The 23,727-nt window shown below is 45.1% G+C and overlaps 1 protein-coding gene across 1 annotated transcript in view; it reads right to left on the bottom strand.

Annotated features, from left to right (window-relative positions):
• The window catches only part of SMARCD2 (SWI/SNF related BAF chromatin remodeling complex subunit D2), a 66,125-nt gene extending 47,884 nt beyond the window's left edge, over positions 1-18,241 (bottom strand). The window contains exon 1 of the mRNA XM_069751321.1: positions 17,590-18,241. Coding sequence (XP_069607422.1) covers positions 17,590-17,649 — 60 coding nt within the window. The 5' untranslated portion in view covers positions 17,650-18,241. The remainder of the gene's footprint in view (positions 1-17,589) is intronic.
• Between the last annotated feature and the right edge of the window lie 5,486 nt (positions 18,242-23,727).

Raw genomic sequence — 23,727 nt, 5'->3', positions numbered from 1 at the left:
TTTTTTATTCTATAAACTTCTGACAACATGTCTCTGAATTTCCAAGCAATAAATTTTGTATTTATTTTCTCACAAAGAAAAATGGTCAAAATTAAAATAAAAATGCAGTGCTTTCAGACCTCAAATAGTGCAAAGAAAACAAGTTCATAATCATTCATAAACAACAATACTAATGCTTTAACTCAGGAAGAGGTCAGAAATCAATATTTTGTGGAATAACCATGATTTTGAATCACAGCTTTCATGCGCCTTGGCATGCTTTCCACCAGTCTTTCACACTGCTTCTGGCACAAAAATTTAAGCAGTTCTTCTTTGTTTGATGACTTGTGACTATCCATCATCCTCGATTACATTCCAGAGGTTTTCAATGGGGTTCAGGTCTGGAGATTGGGCTGCCCATGACAGGGTTTTGATGTGGTGGTCTCTTAATTTTTGCCAGAGCTGCATCTCAAGGGGTTCAATCAAGCAACATTGCAATTTAATTCTTATAAAAAGCCTCCTTGTTCCAAAGAACTGAGGGATTTTAAATTCTCTAGTCTACTATTCGGGGCTTAGGTTCTTTCCATCTCTTCAGACTATCAGATGTGGTCGGTTTCCAAGAAAAAGAGCATTTTGGTTTAAAGTCTGCAATGACTGGATGTGCCCCTACACTCCTACGATGCTACAGAGGTAAAACTACATCTGTTAGCGGAATCTGAGAGAACAGTTCTGTCACGCTCACGCCCTGACTGGTGGGCGTGAACTCGTGGGGTTTGTGGCCCCACTGTACCACAAACCAGACTACCCTGGAAGGGGCATGACTATGACAGCTGCCTGGGTTTTCACTGGAGCCTCTGATGGTGAGGTCAGGCTTGTGCAGCAGGCAGCTGCCAGGTGCTACTCCAGGGTGATGTCTGGCTGTGGCTGCTGATCCCACTTGGGAGACAGGAACACCAGGATTGGTGCGGGCATCAGGCAGGACTGGCAGAAGAGCACGGCAGGAACTCAGACGAGTAGGCTGGCACGGCTGGGACACAGGGCTGGCAGAGACATGGCAGAGAACACAGGGCTGGCAGAGACACGGCAGAGAACACAGGGCTGGCAGGGATGGCAGGAAACACAGGACTGGAAGGCACGGCAGGAACGGCAGGACTGGCGGGAACACTGGATTGGAAGGCACGGCAGAGAACTCAGGACTGGTTATGAAGGAACAGGTAGGGGCCTGTTCACACTGGAGGTGCAGGTACGGATATGTAGTTAGGAGGAACAGGTAGAGACACACTGGAGGTGCAGGTATGGATATGTAGAATGAATAAACAGGAAGGGACCTGGAGGTGCTGGTACGGAAATGTAATATGGAAGAACAGGTAGGGACCTGTTCACACAAGAGGTGCAGATAAGGAAACAAGCAGAAAGAAGTAAGAGGGAACAGGTTGGGACCTGTTCAGACTGGAAGCGAACTGCAAGGCTGCGAATAGGAGCGGTAGAGCAGCAAGAGATAGGACAGCAATAAAAGCTAAGCAGAGCCACAAGGAATGTGGAGAGGAGCTGCAGCAAGAGATACTGCTGAAGCTAAGCAGAGTGGAACCGCAAGGATTGCGGAGAGGAGCTGCAGCAATAGATACTGCTGAAGCTAAGCAGAGTGGAACCGCAAGGATTGCGGAGAGGAGCTGCAGCAATAGATACTGCTGAAGCTAAGCAGAGTGGAACCGCAAGGATTGCGGAGAGGAGCTGCAGCAAGAGATTAGTGCAGCAACGGGAGCGGAGCAGACCAGAATGGAGCAGAACCGCAGGAGTGCGGAGTAGAGATCAAGCCACAAAGCTACAGAGCAGGCAGAGCCGCAAGAGTGTGGAGCAGAAGCAGACTGTGAACACAAGGAAAGACACAGCAGGGAAGGAAGCCACAGACAAGGAGACCGAGATGAGACAAAGTACAGACAAGGCAATGGAACAAGACACAAGGACAAAGACACAGGGACCAGTATATTCTGCCTCCTGGAGGGCGGACAACAAGATCAAGGCAATAGCACAGAGAAAAGCCACCAGAGAGGGAGTAACTCAGAGCAAGGCCTGGCAAACTCAGAAGCTAAACACTAACTGAGCTAACACATTGCACAGGCCCAGACCACAGGGTGGAGCTGCACTATATACTGGAGGCCTCTTGGCAATTGGTCAGGAACAGATTAGACAGATGCACCTGATTCCTATAAGAACCAGAGAGTTCAGGCGCCGCCCCCCTATACACACAGCCATGAGGCATGCAGAGAGCAGAGACACAGAACATGAAGCTGGCATGAAACAGAAACCACATCATGGCCTGGAGCAGTGGGTAAGAAAGTGTGAGAAATGAGAGGCCATGCCGTGATGCCAGCAGAGTTGTTACAAGTTCTGACCAGTAACAAAACCAAGCTGCTGGGCCAAACTGTCAATCTTCCAAAACTCATCAATCGCCAACAAGCTGGTAGTCAAAAGGGAGAGGAGCGATGCGCTCCTTGAGAAAGAACTTTAGACAACCCTTTTAATATACACACATACAGTAGGGAAAAAAGTATTTAGTCAGCCACCAATTGTGCAAGTTCTCGCACTTAAAAAGATAAGAGAGGCCTGTAACTGACATCATAGGTAGACCACAACTATGACAGTCAAAATGAGAAAACAAATCCAGAAAATCACCTTGTCTGATTTGGCAAGATTTATTTTGCAAATTATGGTGGGAAATAAGTATTTGGTCACCTAAAAACATGCAAGATTTCTGGCTCTCACAGACCTGTAACTTCTTCTTTAAGAGGCTCCTCTGTCCTTGTTATCAGTATAAAAGACACCTGTCCACAACCTCAAACAGTCACACTCCAATCTCCACTATGGTGAAGACCAAAGAGCTGTCGAAGGACACCAGAAACAAAATTGTAGCCCTGCACCAGGCTGAGAAGACTGAATCTGCAATAGGCAAGCAGCTTGGTGTGATGAAATCAACTGTGGGAGCAATAATAAGAAAATAGAAGACATACAAGACCACTGATAATCTCCCTCGATCTGGGGCTCCACGCAAGATCTCACCCGGTGGGTTCAAAATGATCACAAGAACAAGAGCACAAGAGCAAAAATCCCAGAACCACACGTGGAGAGCTAGTGAATGACCCGCATAGAGATGGGACCACCGAAACAAAGGCTACCATCAGTAACACACTATGCCGCCAGGGACTCAGATCCTGCAGTGCCAGACATGTTCCCCTGCTTAAGCCAGTACATGTCGGGCATGTCTGATGTTTGCTAGAGAGCATTTGGATTATCCAGAAAAGTATTGGGAGAATGTCACATGGTCTGATGAAACCAAAGTAGAACTGTTTGGTAGAAATAAAACTCGTCGTGTTTGGAGGAGACAGAATGCTGAGTTGTATCCAAAGAACACCATACCTACTGTGAAGCATGGGGATGGCAACATCACGCTTTGGGGCTGTTTCTCTGCAAAAGGACCATGACAACTGATTCGTGTACATGAAAGAATGAATTGGGCCATGTATTGTGATTTTGAGTGCAAACTTCCTTCCATCAGCAACGGAATTGAAGGTGAAACGTTGATGGGTCTTTCTGCATCATAATGATGCCAAGCACACAGCCAGGGCAATGAAGGAGTGGCTTCGTAAGAAGCATATGAAGGACCTGGAGTGGCCTAGCCAGTCTCCAGATTTCAACCCCCATAGAAAACCTTTGAAGGGAGTTGAAAGTCCATGTTGCCCAGTGACAGGCCCAAAGCATCACTGCTCTAGAGGAGATCTGCATGGAGGAATTGTCTAACATAATACAAACAGTGTGTGCCAACAATGTGAAGACTTACAGAAAACGTTTGACCTCTGTCATTGCCAACAAAGGGTATATAACAAAATATTGAGATGAACTTTTGTTAATGACCAAATATTTATTTTCCACCATAATTTGCAAAATAAATCTTGCCAAAACAGACAAGGTGATTTTCTGGATTTGTTTTCTCATTTTGACTCTCATGGTTGTGGTCTACCTATGATGTCAATTACAGGCCTCTGTCATCTTTTTAAGTGGGAGAACTTGCACAATTGGTGGCTGACTAAATACTTTTTTCTCCACTGTATATGCAACAACAGTAACAATCTAGAAAGTCTGATAATCTAGCATGTGTTTCAGCACAGAACTGCAATAACATGCTTTCTCAGAAAGCCCAGAAAAGCAATAATGAAGTAAGAAACACAATTATGCCACATACAGACATTCAGTATTTGGTCAGTATGTTACATCAGTATTTGTAAGCCAAAACCAGGAGTGGGTGATGAATACAGAAGCGGTGACGTGCTTTTATCTTTTCCTCGGATTGCTCCACCAGGGCCGCCATCAGGGCATTACAGCCGTGACTGGCGTATGGGACCCGGTGAGCAGAGGGGGCCCGCATCGGGCCCCGTCTCATCTGCTCCCCGGGCCCCCCCTGCAGGCCCTGCGGCACGCTATTGACGTGCGGGCCCGCGCCCGCACGTCAATAGTTAACAGCCGCCAGCCAGTCTGAGGCTGGCAGCTGAATAGGGCCGCAGTGCGCACTCGCCGGCGTCTGACGTCATTCTCAGCCGCCGGGCCCGGCGAGTGCGTCTGCGTGGAGCCTGGAGGGAGCTTCGCCCGGCGCAGGAGCATGGCCAGGTAAGAACTCGTGTTTTTTTTTTCTTTGAGAGTGGCGATCCAGGGGGACCCGGGGGGCAGAATGCTGGACACACAGGGGCAGAATGCTGAACACACAGGGGCAGAATGCTGGACACACTGGGGGCAATATGTTGGAGACACTGGGGAAGAATGCTGGACACACAGGGGCAGAATGCTGGACACACTGGGGCAGAATGCTGGACACACTGGGGCAGAATGCTGGACACACAGGGGCAGAATGCTGGACACACAGGGGCAGAATGCTGGACACACTGGGGCAGAATGCTGGACACACTGGGGGCAATATGCTGGAGCCACTGGGGCAGAATGCTGGACACACACTGGGGCAGAATGCTGGACACACAGGGTCAGAATGCTGGAGCCACTGGGGCAGAATGCTGGACACACAGGGGCAGATTGCTGGACACACAGGGGCAGAATGCTGGACACACACTGGGGCAGAATGCTGGACACACTGGGGCAGAATGCTGGACACACTGGGGCAGAATGCTGGACACACTGGGGGCAATATGTTGGAGACACTGGGGCAGAATGCTGGACACACAGGGGCAGAATGCTGGACACACAGGGGCAGAATGCTGGAGACACTGGGGCAGAATGCTGGACACACAGGGGCAGAATGCTGGACACACAGGGGCAGAATGCTGGACACACAGGGGCAGAATGCTGGACACACAGGGGCAGAATGCTGGACACACTGGGGCAGAATGCTGGACACACTGGGGGCAATATGCTGGAGCCACTGGGGCAGAATGCTGGACACACACTGGGGCAGAATGCTGGACACACTGGGGCAGAATGCTGGAGCCACTGGGGCAGAATGCTGGACACACATTGGGGCAGAATGCTGGACACACTGGGGCAGAATGCTGGACACACTGGGGGCAATATGTTGGAGACACTGGGGCAGAATGCTGGACACACAGGTGCAGAATGCTGGACACACAGGGGCAGAATGCTGGACACACTGGGGCAGAATGCTGGACACACTGGGGCAGAATGCTGGACACACTGGGGCAGAATGCTGGACACACTGGGGCAGAATGCTGGACACACAGGGGCAGAATGCTGGACACACAGGGGCAGAATGCTGGACACACTGGGGCAAAATGCTGGACACAAAGGGGCAGAAAGCTGGGCACACTGGGGCAGAATGCTGGACACTGGGGCAGAATGCTGGACACACTGGTGCAGAAAGCTGGACACACAGGGGCAGAATGCTGAACACACTGGGGCAGAATGCTGGACACACAGGGGCAGAATGCTGGACACACAGGGGCAGAATGCTGGACACACAGGGGCAGAATGCTGGACACACTGGGGCAGAATGCTGGACACACTGGGGCAGAATGCTTGACACACTGGGGCAGTATGCTGGACACAGTGACAGGGGCAGTATGCTGGACACAGTGACAGGGGCAGTATGCTGGACACAGGGGCAGACTGTGAGACCCGGGGGCAGAATGCTGGACATTGGGGCATAATGCTGGACATTGGGGCAGAATGCAAGACACGGGGCAGAATGGAGATACGGGGCATGATTGGAGACACGGGGCAGGATGAAAGACATGAGGGCATGACTGGAGACAGATGGGGAGGATTGGAGACAGATGGGGCAGAATGGAGACACAGGGGGCATGATTGGAGACAAGTGGCAGGATTGCAGACATGGGGGCTTTGTTGGAGACATAGTGGGCAGAATGGAGACATGGGGCATGATTGGAGACACTGGGGGCAGAATTGGAGACAGATCATGCAGGATCATGGGGCAGGATGGATATGATGGAGACAGATGGGGCAGGATGGAGAGATCACATGGGGCGATCATATGGGGCAGGATGGGGAGATCATATGGGGCAGAATGGATACTCATGAGGGCAGGATGGGAGAACATATGGCTGACGCCAGGAATGAGACACACGGTGGCCAGGATGGGGAATATTATTACCATAGTGGCTAATTTAGGGATATTATTACTGCAGTGATGTATTTATTTTATTTTTTGAGGACACGGTTTTAAATGGGGGGGCGATCCTGTTACTGTGTAGAGTGACACTATGTCGCCTCTTTTTCTTCATGTGGTGTAATGTAGAAGTTGGGAAAAATTAAGTAATGTATTCTACAAGCGGAGATCGAGATAACTGTGTTATTTCCTGCAGAGAGAAGTCATGGCTGGATGAAATGATGGCGGTCTGTGCTGGATGAAAGATGAAGGACTTCACCTAGAGACGTCACTGGTGAGTCAGTGTGTTACCTATACACTGACACTATACACTGTATACTGTATACAGAGCTCCTGTGTATAATTTTACTAGTGATCACTGTATTATCTGTACACAGACACTGCATACTAAGTACAGATCTCCTGTGTATAATGGCACTTATGGTGATAGTATGGTGCTTTTTTTTAATTACTGATCAGAATTGAAGTATTCAGTCACTATGTGGTGGTAATATGTGGTCTGGACATGGTGTAGCGGTATTTGTTCCTTATATGTGATATTATTCGATCACTGTGGTGGTAATATGCGGTCTGGTCATGGTGTAGTGGTATTTGTTCTTTGTATGTGATATTATTCGATCACTGTGGTGGTAATATGTCATCTGGTCATGGTGTAGCGGTATTTGTTCTTTGTATGTGATATTATTGGTCATTTTAAAAATGGAAAAATAAATAAAAATATACCTAAATTGTATTGCATATTTTAACAAATATTTAATAGGTTACAGTAGAGTGGGGCCCGGCCAAAAGTGTCTACCATGTTATGGTAGCAGCTTAAAAAATTTTTTGGCCAAAACAAAAGCTGCCGGCTATATGTGTGATCTAGTGACGGGAACTGTTAATGTGTGATAGGTGAGAAGTGGAGTTTTTCCAAGAGAGAGCGGTGGGACTGTGGACAGTTCGAGGGGTGGAGCGTGGAGGCGGGGCTGGGGTGGAGCCTGGGCGGAGTCTCAAGGGGGCCCCGAAAATTTTGCCAGTATGGGGCCCCGAAATTTCTAGTGGCAGCCCTGTGCTCCACTCCTTATTTTGGCTTACAAATCCTGAAGAAAAATAGTGGCTATATATTGAATCGATACATGGTGACTTTGGCTGTGGCACAGGTAGCGCAGCCCCCCCCCCCCCCCAAAAAAAAAAAAAAATCACTCTATGCCCCGGCTAGAACATAGTGCAAGTAGATGGGGCTGAATTGACCTACAAGGTATCTGAAACAAGCAAGTTGCAGAAGAAAACCAAAACCTGTCGACTTTTTTATGACTTGCTCGCTGCAGTACTTCGTGGGTTGTAATGTGACTCCACTGACTCAGGACATGATGCGATGTAGCAGCGGGATCCAGCAATCTTTGGCTACACAACCTACATCACATCCAAAGTGGTCTCATAGCATCTGCCTGTTTTATATAAACCCTTATTTTTTTTTACTTTCTAACTGTACAGAAGTACAAAAAAGTTTTCAGACTTACACAAATTTTGTTTTTTACTACGTTTACTACATATTTTAGCTCTTTTATTCAGATGTTTCTATGATTACTGAAGTACAGTTAGGGTAGGTGCACATGGTCAGTAAACGCTGCGGTTTGGATGTTGCGTACCTCCGCAGCATCCAACCTGCAGCTGCCAGATGTTACAACACAGTGGATGGGAATTCAAGAAATCCCATGCCCACTATGCGTGCACCGGTGCCCGCGGGTCACTCACGGAGACAGACATGTGGTGCATCATTCCAGACTGCAGCATGTCAATTTAACTTGCGGAGACGAGTCTCCGCAACAGAATTTTCACCCGTACAATGTAATGGACGTGGCGATTCCGCACAGGCATGTACTGCGTCCAAAGTGCTGGCAAGTACTTACCGTGTGCACCTACCCTTATAAGCATTTAATAAGATTTTAAGATTTTCTTTAGAGATACATCAAGTTAATGGAAAGACTCAATATTTAAAGTGTTGTTCCTTATTTTTCAAGACTTCTGCCAGGTCCCACTGGATAAAATAAGTGTTACTATGGAAAGAAAGAAGGACATCTCATCAAAATACAATGTGCTACCATCTCGTGCAAATGTAGGCTAAACAGTGACTGTACTCATGTGACATAGCATCTGTTGGGGTCGCTTATAGCCGTCACAAATACCCAGCCCTGTTGGATTTTTCAGTCTATCGTTGCATTATAAAGCTCAGTTAACTGCAGATTTTTGGTTTCCTTCATTAAATATGAACAACACATTCACCATGTCTAAATGTGGCCTAGAAGAAATAAAATCCGTACCACATATGAAACTATGTTCACGAGCATGAAGTCAATAACCAGAGAAAGTACCATGCTGCTGAGTTACACGTAATCACATTTGATGCGAAGTGTCTCACATCCTTTTGTGGTCCACATTGTACTTGATGCACCAATGGAATGGAAATAACATGACTGGTATGCAGCATGTCATCTGTGGTAATAGTTTAGCTGATAATCTGTAGAACTACTGTATATACAGTAGCATAACTTGAAGCTCATAGGCACCAATGCAAAATCTCCAACAAGGCCCTCAACTATCTTTATTAATATTGGTCTTTTCATATGGGTCAAAGAGACATTTTGGGCCCCTATTGACATCAGGTCCCAGATGCATCTGCAACCTCTGCACTTTTTATGGTTAAGCCACTGACTATGTACATGTAGAGACTGAACATGTCAAATAGAAAATTAGTACCTGAAGAAATTTGTTTTTGGTAGATCATATCCATATAATTTTCACAACATGCTCCTATGTCACAGCGATGAAGGTGCATATCATAACCAAACTGAGAGAAACATGTGACTATGACTAGGCCCATTCAATTCTAGTCAGGAGACCCAAAGCAAGTCTGGACAACGCTGTCTTTACTCACACTGTGAAATTCGCATGTGCCTAATGCGATGTCCATACTGTGTCTGTGCGCTTAACCTACAAAACACATTGGGAGCATAACCTGACATCAGTTAATCTGGAAAATTGCTAGAACCTTGAAGGTAAACTGTAATGCAGCATTAAAAACAATGAATTGCTATGAAGAATCATGAGGACCAGCCCCATGAATGGAAGACAAAAAAATACCTCTGTTGCAAAGGGTAAATTAATCAGTTACCAGCCTCAGAAACCGCTAATTGACAGCACCCCAGATAACAACCCTCATAAATGATGCACACACATCAAGTAGACACATCTAAAGATGAAATGTCCAGAGGAGACTGTGCGAAGCAGACCTTTATGGTTGAATCCACTACTGAGGACCACAAACTGGAAAAGGAGATTTGTTTGGGCCAAGCAATAAAAGGACTGGATATTAGAGAAGTGAAAATCTGTACCGTGTTCTGACGAGTCCAAATTTGAGATTTTTCTTGCCAATCGCTGTGTCTGTGTGATACATAAAAGGTGAGTAGATGGTTTCTACAACTCCAATTTAAAAAAAACTTGGGACACCACGTAAAATATAATAAAAACAAACATGCAAGAATTTGGAAATCTTTTTTACGCATATTCTTAACAGAACATAGAACACAGATCAGAAGTTGACATTTCAGAAGAAAAAATAAAAGTAATTTAAGTTGATGGCAGCAACCCAATATTTTTGGAATTGGGGTTGTAGAAACCATCCGCCCACCTCTTCTGCATCTCACAAAAACATGGTGGTTGGTACCAACATATCTCAAAAAAGTTGGGACAGGATTAGCAAAGGGTTGGAAAGGTAAGTGGTATTAATGAAAAACAGCTAAAGGGTTCATTTTAAACTACCATAAGTCACATGATTGTGGATAAAAAAAGCATGTTTGAGAGGCGTAGTCTCTCAGAAGCAAAGATGGTTAGAGGCTCACAAATATGTGAACACCTGCATCTAAAAACTGTGGAACAATTTCAGAAAATGTTCTTCAATGTAAAATTACAAAGACTTTGAATATTTCATCATCTACAGCACATAATATAAAAAAAATCAGATTCTGGAGAAATCCATGTGCACAAGGGACATGTTTGATGGTTAAAATTGGATGCTCGTGATCTACGAAGCCTCAGGGGGCACTGTATTGAAGACAGTCATGGTTTGGTTGTGCAAATGACTTCATGTGCTCAGAAATATTTCCTCCTGAAATATACAGTCCTTGCTCGGATTCAAATACCTGGTCCAACCAGCGAGTCTCCTAACCCAAATTACGTACAGTTCTGTTTACCTGAACTAACTGCCTCATACAGTATATGCCTATGAGGCATTTATGTCAGGTCAGGAGATCCTCAATCTGAGCACAGACCATATATCATGGAGGTGTAAACCTTTACAGCCAACATCTGGTGGCAGTGGAAATAAAAGCCACCATCACTTTCTCAAAATGCTTTGTGGGATGGCGCTGGGGAGGGGATGGGGGGTCACACAAAACTTTCTTTTTTTATGTTTTTTCACCCTACTAATGGTGCATTTTTGCAGTGTATTTTTATACTTTTGATACATTTCTTAGTTATCTAAACTAGGAATATGCTAGGTGTTGTTTTTTTTGTCATGGGTTTTTCATAGGCTTCTCAATAGGATAAGAAAACGCAAGAAAAAAAAGATCTCTGACTAAAAATAAACACCAAAAATCACAGCAAATAATGCACGCGACGTTCTCATCAGTAAAGCCCTGTGTACCACCACAACCCTTGGTAACATTTATGGAATGGATGCCGTTCCTGTTACAGCATTGTACAAATTGGAACCTTAGTACGATTTATTTCCGAGGCCTTAGGGCCTTATACATGCATTGTATTCTCTAGGCAAAGCCATTGTTTTATGCTGTATTATTGCAGTTTTTATGCTTTTCTCAGGAGGCCTTTCTCTCCACTGACTTCTTACCACCTCCCTCTCCACTCCCCTAGACCAGGTGTGCTGTTTGCATGCCTCACCTAGCTGGAAAGACCAGATTCCTCTCCAAAGACTGCCCAGTGCATGCCGGGAAGTGGCTGTTACACTTAACACTTCTATTGCTAATGTGGGAGGGAAATCTGACGAACGTGGGGCCAAGGTTTATTGTAAGATGTTATGGAGTATGGCTGCACGTAGTGACTCTCAATCCCTCTCGCTCCACGCTACAATTACTGTATCACTTACTTCCCTTTTTACATAGAACAAGTTCTCTATATTATCTGTGTGAGTTTATTTCGTACATTTGTAGTTGTTTTTTTCTTTCTTGCGTTGCAAATATTAATCTTGTGGTTTTGTCATGTGGTAGTCATACGATACTGCTGTTTAGAAGTCGGGGAGGGGAAATAGGAGTTAGAAGAAAACGAAAGATACAATATTTTATCAGAAAGCAAATTCTTGTCATTTTGGATATTATTTTGGATATTATTTTGGATATTAACGCATTTTACTCCAGATTGTCAAGTTTAATTTTTATTTTTTTTTTTTAGCATAAACCACTTCAGGAAGTGTTTATTTTTTTGGGAAGTTATTCTTTTCTTGAAGAGCTTTTGATTTGACAGTGTCTATCTAGTTCGGAGTGGATTCCTTCCTTGTTTTTCCCAAATCTCTTCAGGAAATTAAGAAAAAAAAAGCTAAAAAAAGCTCCAACATGACGAGCAAAGTTGATTTGCCATAAAAATGAAGAGCAAACAATTTTGCAAGCTTTTTTGAGGAGTATTTAGAGCAGATCTGCCTACAACATTTCTCAAAAAAGCACAGTTGGTAAAAAGCTTAAGGGTATGTGCACACAAAGTCTTTTTGCTGAGTTTTCAGAGCAAAAACTGAGCAGAAACTCCATTTTTTTGGAGGAGGATTAGGAGAGTTTCCGCACAGTTTCTGACTCTGTGTGAACATAGCCAAATTCCTCACTGGGAACTAGGATTTTATTCCTCAGTACTCCCAACAAGTTTCTAGTAGAAGGGTGTAAAGATTTAAGTCTGCAACTTGGTGTTGGCTGTCTAATGTGGTTGTAAAACTGGGCACAATTCATCAACGAAGACAACCCTTTCAAGATTGGTCCAGAAGGGCAATCAGGTGATCACATTCTGGTTTGACTCCTGGCAGCCCCGGCCAACAGCTGATATAATATAAAGACATTTTGAGTCTGCAAAAACATAAGACACCCGTAAAAAGTCTACTTTGGTAGTTCTGATCGAGGAACCCTCCATTCCATGACTCTTTTCACAAGACTACCCCTTTAAATCAATTTAAACCCTAATTCCTTGATACTGTCTTTCAATAACTTTACATCAACTTCCTAAAACTGTACAAAAAAACCCAACATATTTATTTTTTTCCTTTTTGGCACAATTTGTGTGGATGAGCTTTCTTTCGCCTCTGGAGGGCTTTTACGGACTTTTTCAAAGAGAAAAAAAAATCACTATCTGCCTGATCTCCTATTTTTTCACCTGCACAGCCTATAAATCACTCAACACCACCGGGCTTAGACAAGTTGAGGCACAGCAGTCAAACAAAGGCCTAGTTAGTACCACCACTCAGTATTCAGATTTGTCTGCCGTCTACTAGCTTTCTGAGCAATTCTGCTTCAGATTGTACACGTTCCACCCTGGAAACTCCCAGAAATTGGTCACCTTATTTCACAATATAAAGCACAATATAAAGTACATACATAATCGAAATGTTTGATCAGGTGTAAGATGTACTTGCTTTCAAATTAAATATGCAGGTGTCTCAAAGCAACTACACCAGTTTCATCAGGTCTAAGAGATTTATTTAATAATGCTGCTAGTTTGTGTTTTGAAATTTGATAACAGGTCTGCTTTGAAAAAGACTTGCATGTGGTTTGTTAAACCATTTCCCAAGAAATACAGAAGACCTAAACGGAAGTTCACAGTCAGAAAAGTCCAAGCATTTCAGCATCAGACTCTGGAGCGCTCAGGTCCCTCTGGCGGGCCCTTTACTAATGAATGGAGCAGAGGTGTGCATGCCCGACCTAAGCTCCATTTAGGTGGGTTTTTTCAGAGAATCGTTTTCAGGATCAGCGGGGGTCCTAGTTGTTGGACCCAAAGCTATTCCCTATCCTCCTGATAGAAGGTAACTTCTAATCTTGGTACATATCCTTTAAATAAACAGTTGGTGCAAAGTTTGACTGTACACATTACTATTATTAATTAAAGGGAAACTTCACCTACAACTAAAGTTTCTCATATAGTACACTATAGAATTATGTGTCAATCTCTTATCTGTAGAGTTGAGCAAAAAGATTTTATGGATGCTGGTTCAAAGGCCATGTTGGAATTCTGTGACTGACAAACCAGAGCCCCGGCAAACCTTCTCCTACCTGCCAGCATCTCCGACCTCTTCTGATTAGTAGGCCCGATGCAGTCATTGTTATGGCATGACATCAAGCCTGGCCTACTGAGTGATCAGAAGAGGCATTGGAAATGCTAGCATATAGAAGTAATTCAGCAGGGGTCATGTCTGGCATCCCCAGAATACCAATGTGGCCTCTTGCTCAGGGTTCTGCAAATCTTTTTGTTCAGCACTACTTACCTGCTCTTTTTGTTGCCACTTATGGAACCGTTCCATACTAATAGTTGAATCAGGTTTTGGTGAAATGCTTTTTTTTTTTCACTTGAGTCTAAGGCTACTTTCACACTAGCGTCGGATTCGGCCCATCGAGTTGCGTCGGACCCAGATTCCAACGCTAGCGTTTGATGCGCCGCACAACGGGTGCAGCGGATGCATTTCTCCGGCGCATCCGCTGCCCCGTTGTGAGGTGCGGGGAGGTGGGGGTGGAGTTCCGGCCGTGCATGCGCGGTCGGAAAAAGCGGTCCGTCGGCAGCAAAAAACATTACATTTAACGTCTTTTGCTCCCGGCGGTCCGCCACAACACGGCGCAACCGTCGCACGACGGTTGCGACGTGTGACAATACATCGCAATGCATCGGTAATGTTACTCTATGGGCAAAAATGCATCCTGCAAACAACTTTGCAGGATGCGTTTTTACCCCTAAACGACACATTGCGACGTATTCAAAAAAACGCCAGTGTGAAAGTAGCCTAAGAGGATCTGTCTTTGATACAGGCACCAGAAGTTCCTGTACAATAAATTTTCACACTATTCTATACTAGCCATTCACATAAGGGAACATGATCTTCCATCACAGTTATTGATGATGATTAGACGGCTCCTTCACACAGCTATGATGAAATTTCAATATGGTTTCTGACCAAAAGAAGACAAAGAGTGAACTGCAGGGAAATGAGTGCACTATACAAGAAGTCCAGAGCTTCCACAAAAATAAGGTAGGGGAAGCAACAATGGAAAGTTGTATTTTTGCTGTACGTCTTCATTAAGTGTTATGATATGACTAGTGATGAGCGAATATACTCGTTACTCGAGATTTCTCGAGCATGCTTGGGGTCCTCCGAGTATTTTTTATTGCTCGGAGATTTAGTTTTTCTTGCCGCAGCTGAATGATTTACATCTGTTAGCCAGAATAAGTACATGTGGGGGTTGCCTGGTTGCTAGGGAATCCCCACATGTACTTATGCTGGCTAACAGATGTAAATCATTCAGCTGCAGCAAGAAAAACGAAATCTCCGAGCACTAAAAAATACTCGGAGGACTCCCGAGCATGCTTGAGAAATCTCGATTAACGAGTATATTTGCTCATCACTAGATATGACCTATTAAAAGTTAAACTTGCCAAAACAAAGCTTAGTAATTCACAAACAAAAATAGAAAAGTGGCCATCAGTAAGGGTACGTTCACATTAGCGTTTTGCGGGGCTGCGTCGGGCGCAGCCGAGGCGACGCATGCATCATGCGTCCCTATATTTAACATGTGGGCGCATGGACATGCGTTGTCTTGCATTTTGTGACGCATGCGTCTTTTTTGGCGCAAGCGTCAGGGCACAGAGGACGCAGCAAGTTGCATTTTTTTTGTGTCCAAAATCATGCCAAAAAAGGACGCATGCATCACAAAACAATGCGTTTTGCATGCGTTTTTGTTTGTGTTGTGCGTTGCGTCGCCGACGCAGCCCCGCACAGCGCAAATGTTAACGTAGCCTAAGTCGTGTTATTTAAAGTAGTTGTCCAAGACCAATTTGCTGTGATCATTTACCAACAGCAGCATCTGACATTAAAGCCTCTTCTTCGGACACCAACATAATTTATAATGCAGTGTAAAATTAATTGTATTCCGCTTTGATGGCTTTTATGTAAGAATCCCTCCATAGTTTAGTCTGTAATGCTATCAGCCACAATCATGTGCATGAGATTTTACAGAATCTGATGCATTCATGAGGACAAAACTCCCTCTGCCTTTTTTGTCACACTATGTGTCCGCTATTCTGTCACTCCAGGTCTATTCCCCACCAGTGCTGCCTCGTCCTGCTTCACTTAAAGGGACACTGTCACCTGAATTTGGAGGGAACAATCTTCAGCCATGGAGGCGGGGTTTTTGATTCACCCTTTCCTTACCCGCTGGCTGCATGCGGGCTGCAATATTGGATTGAAGTTCATTCTCTGTCCTCCATAGTACACGCCTGCGCAAGGCAAGATTGCCTTGTGCAGGCATGTACTACAGAGGACAGAGAGTGAACTTCAATCCAATATTGCAGCCAGCATGCAGCCAGCGGGTAAGGAAAGGGTGAATCAAAAACCCCCAAACCCCGCCTCCATGGCTGAAGATTGTTCCCTCCAAATTCAGGTGACAGTGTCCCTTTAAAGCTCCTTTGCCTGAAGTCACAAAGCACAGAGATGCCAGTCAAGCAGGAGGAGGCGGTGCTTGGTGGGGAATAGAGCTGGAGTGACAGAGGCTTCAGATCTTCAACCTCATATCAATTCAAATGCTGATTTTTCAGTAACAGAGGAACTGACTGACCATGTAAAAGTATTGCTTGACTTGTGATCGAAAGAGCTACATGCACATAGAACATATAATTTGGGGGATGAAATCCTGCTGACAGATTCCCTTTAAACCTTGCAAATCAAACTCCAATTTCTTGGTAGACTGTAAGCCTGCGAGCAGAGCCCTCAGTCTCCTTGGTATATGTTGAATTATTTATTTCTCTGTAATGTCTTATTTTGTTTGCACATGTCCGCTCTGAATTGTAAAGTGCTGCAGAATATTGTCAGTGCCACAGATATAAAATAATATTAATCAAAAGAACATGGTGAATAAATGGCAGCTGAAATCAGCAGCCTCGAGAGACATCTCCAGGAGGAAAGGGGGGATTTTCTTACAAATTGTGTTTCCTTAGTCTGTATTTAGATGTAAACAAGTTTTTTTTTCCTTTCATAAAGAAAACAATGTACTGAGTATTCTAACCAGTCATGGAAAATCCTAAATGGTTCAGTTACTGGAATAGAGAAATACCAATATTGTTCTCTATGCCTGGACCATGGCAGATCTTTATGCACATGGCACAGCGCCTGTATGGTGCCACATGGAGTCCTGTACAGCTCTGCACCATGGGGCCGTATGAGACCAGTGGCGGCCTATGTATAGAGCTGGGCTCCCATAGAAGTACATTTGGCTAGCGAATGGGATCCATGTATTATTTTGGCTACAGTTGTGAGGCCCTAGAGTGTAATGCGTGGTGAACCTACCAGATTATAAAGGAAAATTATTTTATTCCTAATCATTATGGCCTAATACATTCTGGATTTTTAAGACAGTCATAAAAAAGTATATGAAACTCATTTGTTGGGTAAAGAATCTTTATGGATTCTTCTCCACAAAAAGGAAATCTATCCCTGCTGTGTGACATCCCATTTCATGTTCCATCTTTGTGCCGTTAGTGGCGGATTATCAGACATCGTTAGATGGACAGGAGGACGTTCACGGTGTTGGGGAATCCATCCTCACATTTTGTGCTGCTACGCTTATTCAAGAATTACTACTTAAACCATTTTCTTACATATTGTCATAGGACCAATAAAAGTCAGACACTATATGGCCGTAGTTATTTCGGATTTCTGGTATGATCACCATAAAGATTACCTGGTAAGGTCCTGGCGGACTCCTGTACAGTCCTGGGTTTGGTCCTCGCATCATATTCATTGGGCTTCCAGGTGGGAGAGGTGGACCTCTGCAGGACACCAAGTTTCAGAGGGACGATGCCCTTACACAAGCGTTTTCTGCTGACCCTGTATATACACTGTGGGCGCCCTGCTGCCCTTTTAGCTATGATCCTCTACCTTCTGTGTATCAGCAGCCGCCCTCCTCCTTAGTCACTTCTTGTATTCTTCCTGTTCCTGGTATCTTTCATACACTGCAGCCTGCTATAACATGGGCTCCTGGCTGTATGTGTAACCTGTATGCCACCTCCAGCACAGTCTTCCTTGTGTGTCCTCAGTATTCAGGCACCTCCTTTGTACAACTCTTGTGTAATCCAGCCTCCCATCTGTGCTGTCTAGCCTCCATGTGCACAAGTTTTGTGTAGCCTCCTATGTGTGCTGTATGCTGTGCAGCCAGCCTCATGCGTGTGCCTCCTCCTGTGCAGCCTCCCCCACTGTGTATCTGGTCCTGTGCTCAGGCTTCTGCTGTTGGTCTCATAGGAAGTTATTGGAAGGTTTTTCTGTTGGTGTCATCACTTCCAGAGAGCTGTTTTGCAACAAACCTCCCATCTCATCTCTGCCCTCCCTCTTTCACCCCTTTCCTCCTCTTCTTATCTCTCCCCTCCCTTCAGCTTCTCCTCCTTCTGCCATCTCCTCCCTTTCTACCCTCTTGAATGATCCCCTGCCCTCACTCCACCTCTCACCCCTGTTGCTGCCACTCCTACCCTTTCTTCCCCTTGGTGTGTGTCTGTTGTGTGTCACTTACTTGTGCACACAGTGTTTCTTTCCTTGTGATCGTCTTCTCTCCTCCTTCCCAGCTTTCCCTTCCCTCTCACTGTCCTGGGCTCTGACACAGCTCTCTGGTTCTACACCCTTTCCCTGCCCTCTCACCCCCTTTTAGGACCCCTCCACTGTTTTGTGTCCCATGTGCTTTGCAGACTTTGATCTGGTTTGTCCTCACCTCTTTGCCTCTGGTTTTTATCTGCTCCTCCCTGTCTGAGTGCATTAATATACAACTAATGTAATACCGCCTGACTGTGCATTTCCTATTAGTTGCTTCTTATTTGCCCCTATTGGGGAGATAAATCAGTATTATTAAAGGACGCATACGCTTAGGCTATGTTCCCATGATGAGTTTTTTACGCTGCGACTTTTAGAAAAATATTTTACGTAATGGATGCAGAAAATCTGCAACATCAAAAGCTCATTATGGGAACATAGCCTTATTACTATTAGACAAATAATACATTTTGTGACTCTACATAGTAATAATAATTTTATTTTATATAGTGCTAACGTATTCCACAATTAAATAGGTAGAATGGATACTTTTCACTAAGCTTTAGGCTACTTTCACACTGGCATTTTTTTGACTACGTCGCAATGCGTCGTTTAGGGGAAAAAACGCATCCTGCAAAGTTGTTTGCAGGATGCGTTTTTGCCCCATAGAGTAACATTACCGACGCATTGCGACGTATTGTCACACGTCGCAACCGTCGTGCGACGGTTGCGCCGTGTTGTGGCGGACTGCCGGGAGCAAAAAAGTTAAATGTAACGTTTTTTGCTGCCGAAGGACCGCTTTTTCTGACCACGCATGCGCGGCCGGAACTCTGCCCCCACCTCCCCGCACCTCACAATGGGGCAGCGGATGCGCCGGAGAAATGCATCCGCTGCACCCGTTGTGCGGCGCATCAAACGCTAGCGTCGGAAAGTAGCCTAAAAGCAAAATGTATGGTGCCTGTGTATACCTCCAAGCTCTTTAAAAACCTGTCACTATAAGTGTGATCAGTACTGTATTTTATGTCAATGTGATAGCCATGTGCCATTCGTGTTAATAAATGAACATATTAAAGGTAACCTATCAGCTGTAGGGTTGAGCGAAACGGATCGGACAAAGTAAGTGGCATGAAACCCGACCAGATCCTAGTGTGTGATCGGCCATGAGGTCGGCGATCTGCTCGCAAAAGTTGCGTTTCATATGACTCTTTCAGCGCCATTTTTCAGCCAATGAAGGAGAACGCAGAGTGAGGGCAGCGTGATGACATAGGTCTCGGTCCCCACCATCTTAGAGAAGGGCATGACAGTGATTGGCTTGCTTTTTGCAGCGTCACAGGGGCTATAAAGGGGCGTGCACGCCGGCCACCATCTTACTTCTGCCGATCGTAGTATAAGGAGAGGTTGCTGCAGCTGCATCAGAAGAAGGGATATAGTTAGGGAGGGAAGATTGACCCCGAAACTGCTTGTGCTGTAGCGATTTCCACTGTCCAACACCACCATTTTTTTGCAGGGACAGTGGAGGCTACATTTTTTTCCCTCAGCGCTGTAGCTTATTAGGCTGCGTTATAAGGCTCCCTGATAGCTGCATTGCTGTGTGCACGCTGCTGTGCAAACCAACTGCTTTTTTAAAAGCACAAATCCTGTTGCTCCTTTCAGCACAGTTATCTTGTTTATTTGTCCACCCTTTTGTGTGCAGCAGTCCTTTTTAGTGTTGCCATACTTGTCCTGAGATCATTGTAGGGAGATTGAAATTGTACTACAGCCCTTGTACTTTTTCATATATCTTCCAGCCACTTTCTGCCACTTATATTGTGTAGTGTTATACACTGGGACTGAGTTTTGGTGCAGTCTCCCCCCAAAAAAGGGAGATTTAAATTGGCACTAAGTGGATCTACGTCAGTTCTGTTAGTTTGTCGTATATCAGCCAGCCACGTTCTGCCACTTACATTGTGTTGTTATATACACTGGGCCTGAGTTTTGGTTCAGTCTCCCAAAAAAAAGGGAGATTCAAATTCTCACAAAGTGGATATTCTTCAGTCCTGTTAGTTTGTCGTATGTCAGCCAGCCACTTTCTGCCACTTAGATAGCATTGTTATATACACTGGACCTAAGTTGTGGTTCAGTCTCCCAAAAAAAAGGGAGATTCAAATTCTCACAAAGTGGATATACTTCAGTCCTGTTAGTTTGTCGTATATCAGCCAGCCACTTTCTGCCACTTACATTGTGTTGTTTTATGCACAGGGCCTGAGTTTTGGTTCAGTCTCCCAAAAAAAGGGAGATTTTAATTCTCAACAAGTTTATATTTACCTTCTACCTTGTTTTACAGTAACATAAAATTGTTGTTATTTTGGTTAGATTTTCCAAAAAATGAAGAAGTCTGGTGGTAGAGCCCGTGGGCGGTGGTTGCCAGCTGGTACTGATGGTGGTGGTGGTGCATCTGGTGGTAGTGGCAAAAGCACAATAGCACCTAAGGCTGGAGGTCAAATTATTTTGCCCCACCTTCCCCTGCTGACACGTAGCTTGCCTGAAAAATGTCTTGCTTTTGGCCTCCTCTTACTGACTTCTCCAATTCCTCCATTTGCAGCTGCTGAATGTCCACCATAGGCCATTTTTATACCTCCCTAAATGGGCTGACTCCCCCCACAGGGCCGTGGTCACCACTTGGCGCAAGCAACCGTGCGAGTGCCGTTTGCCTGGACAGGTGGGTGGGCCCACTCTTGGGCAACGGCACTGGCACAGGGTCCCTCATAGTACAATGAAGTGTCTCTGACAGTGGTGGTGCACAACCAACGTCAGACACACCGTCGTAATATGAGGGGCCCTGAGCCAGTACCGCCGCCCACGAGAGAGTGTTCCCCCCCCAAGCTCTACCACTTGCAATACTTACCTCTCCCTGCTCCACCACTGTGTAGTCTGTGCTGTTAAATCCTTCAATGGCACTGCCAATACAAATTTGTTGAAATGATAGATGATAGTTAAAATATACAGGGGCCCTGGCCTCCATTTAGACCAGTTAATACTTTGCACCTACTACCACTGTCTGCTGCTCAGAAGAGGAACCCACCCCTGTACCTAGCTATGCCACCTGTTTATTTATGAACAATTTTTTGGCAGACATTTAGCCCACTTTATTATTTGGGCCTACTAACTGTGTCTGCCACTCATTACAGTTTTCCTCCACTGAACAAAGCAATGCCGCCTGTTTAGTCCTGTTACCAACTTTGAACTGCATTTAGCCTACTTTATTATTTGGGCCTATATCTGTGTTTCCTCCTCACCCTGCCCATTGCCCAGCAACTGCTAGATGAGTCTGCTGCTACATTGACCCAGACTACTACATTCCCCTTGCACTCTACACAGCCAGAATCTGACCCTGCTGAAAGTCAGGTTCCCCTTCCCGCATACTATACCACCTTACACGGGGACAAAGAGGAAGATGGAGATGAAAGTGCAGGTTCCTTCATCAGGTGGGGGGGGGCATACTCGTTGGCGACGTCACTGGCACAGGGCCCCTCATAGTATGTAAAAGTGTCTCTGCCAGTGGGAGGCACCACCCGCCGTCAAACACACCGCCGTACTATGAGGGGCCCTGTGCCAGTGCCAACGAGTGGGCCCCCCCTGCTTACTCAGGATCACAGCACTTGCAAAGTTGAAATACTTACCTCTCCCTGCTCCACCGCTGTGACGTATTCCGCGTTTCCTGGGCCCACGAAAATCTTGAGCCAGCCCTACCCCCCCACAACTTTAGCCAAATGACCCCCAGTTTTCAATGCCTAACTATTATTATAAAATAAATTAAGATTGACAAGCTTAAGTAATAAGAATTGATGTTTTTGGCATTAAAATGGGCACTGTAGGTGTTTTCCTGTCCTCCACTCACTGCCAACTTTGATTCCCCATTGACTTGCATTCGGTTTCGTGTTTCAGTCGGCCCCCGACTTTTCGCAATAAACGGCCGATTTCACCCGACCCGACTTTTAACAAAGTCGGGTTTCGCGAAACCCGACTCGATCCGAAGAAAGTAAAAGTCGCTCAACTCTAATCAGCTGTTTTGGCCGATATAAGATGAGGCCACTGCTTTTCAGGGTTTATCTACAGCATTTAATAATGTTGTAGATATGCCCCCTATCCGACCTGAAAGATAAGAAAAATAATTTTTATTATACTCACCCAGGGGCGGTCCTGTGCGGTCCGGTCAGATGAGTGTCGCAGGTCCGGGTCCGGCGCCTCCCATCTTCTTGCGATGCCACCCTCCTGTTGCTTCATCGCTTCCTGGCATCGTGCTCCTGCGCAGGCATGCTTATCTGCCTTGTTGAGGGCAGAGCAAAGTACTGCAGTGTGCAGGCGCCGGGAAAGGTCAGAGAGGCCCGGAGCCTGCGCACTGCAGGAATTTGCTCTGCCCTCAACAAGGCAGACAAAGTACGCCTGCGCCAGAGCCACAGCAGGAAGCAAAGGGGACAGCATCGTATGGGAGGCGCTGGACCTGCAACATCCATCGGACCGGACTGCCCCCCGGGTGAGTATAATAAAACTTATTTTTTTATCTTTCAGGTCGGACCGGGGGCTTATCTACAGCATTATAGAATGTTGTATATCAACCCTGAAAAGTAGTGGACACATATTATATCGGCCAAAACTGCTGACACGTTCCCTTTAAGGTGTTCATGATCAAATACAGTTTCTCAGGTTAACAATGGCAACGTATCTGTAATAATCCGACGTCATGTGGATGATCTGTATGGGTTTCAATGATTTGTGCGTATCCACAGACTTTTATAAGTGTAGGCGAGTCTCATCCGAAATACGGAAGGAGCTACCGTAGTTAGTGTTTTCTGTGCTCAGTCCATGTGAAAGATTAATCTGAACAGCCCTACTGAATTACATTGATCCAAGTGCTGTCTGAATATTACAGGGACAGCAGATGTCCACATAATACGCTTGTCTAAACGAGCCCTAAAACTCATATGTTTTGCACTAACCACTTATGGCAGTTTACATCTCAAATTTAAACTGAATAGAAACTATATTTGTATGAATAAAAACCGTGGCATTGTCAAATATCACGCAGCACCATCCTCAGATGGGATGGCGCAGATGAGCATATGAAAAATCAAACAGAAAAGTTGGAAGATTTTTTTTCTCATTTTCATCCATGGGTCATACGTGTATTTTTTTACATTCGTGTGGGATCCCTTTTCATACAACTACATTAAAACATGTACAGTATATGATCACATACAGTTTCCTACTTTTATAATAGTAATATTATATTATTATAATAATATATCTACTATATAATTGTCTA

This window comes from Ranitomeya imitator, chromosome 2 (assembly GCF_032444005.1).
Source record: "Ranitomeya imitator isolate aRanImi1 chromosome 2, aRanImi1.pri, whole genome shotgun sequence".
In the NCBI taxonomy this organism is placed as follows: domain Eukaryota; kingdom Metazoa; phylum Chordata; class Amphibia; order Anura; family Dendrobatidae; genus Ranitomeya; species Ranitomeya imitator.
The sequence above is the reverse complement of the archived record's forward strand: the minus strand, read 5'-3'. Positions and strand labels throughout refer to the sequence as shown.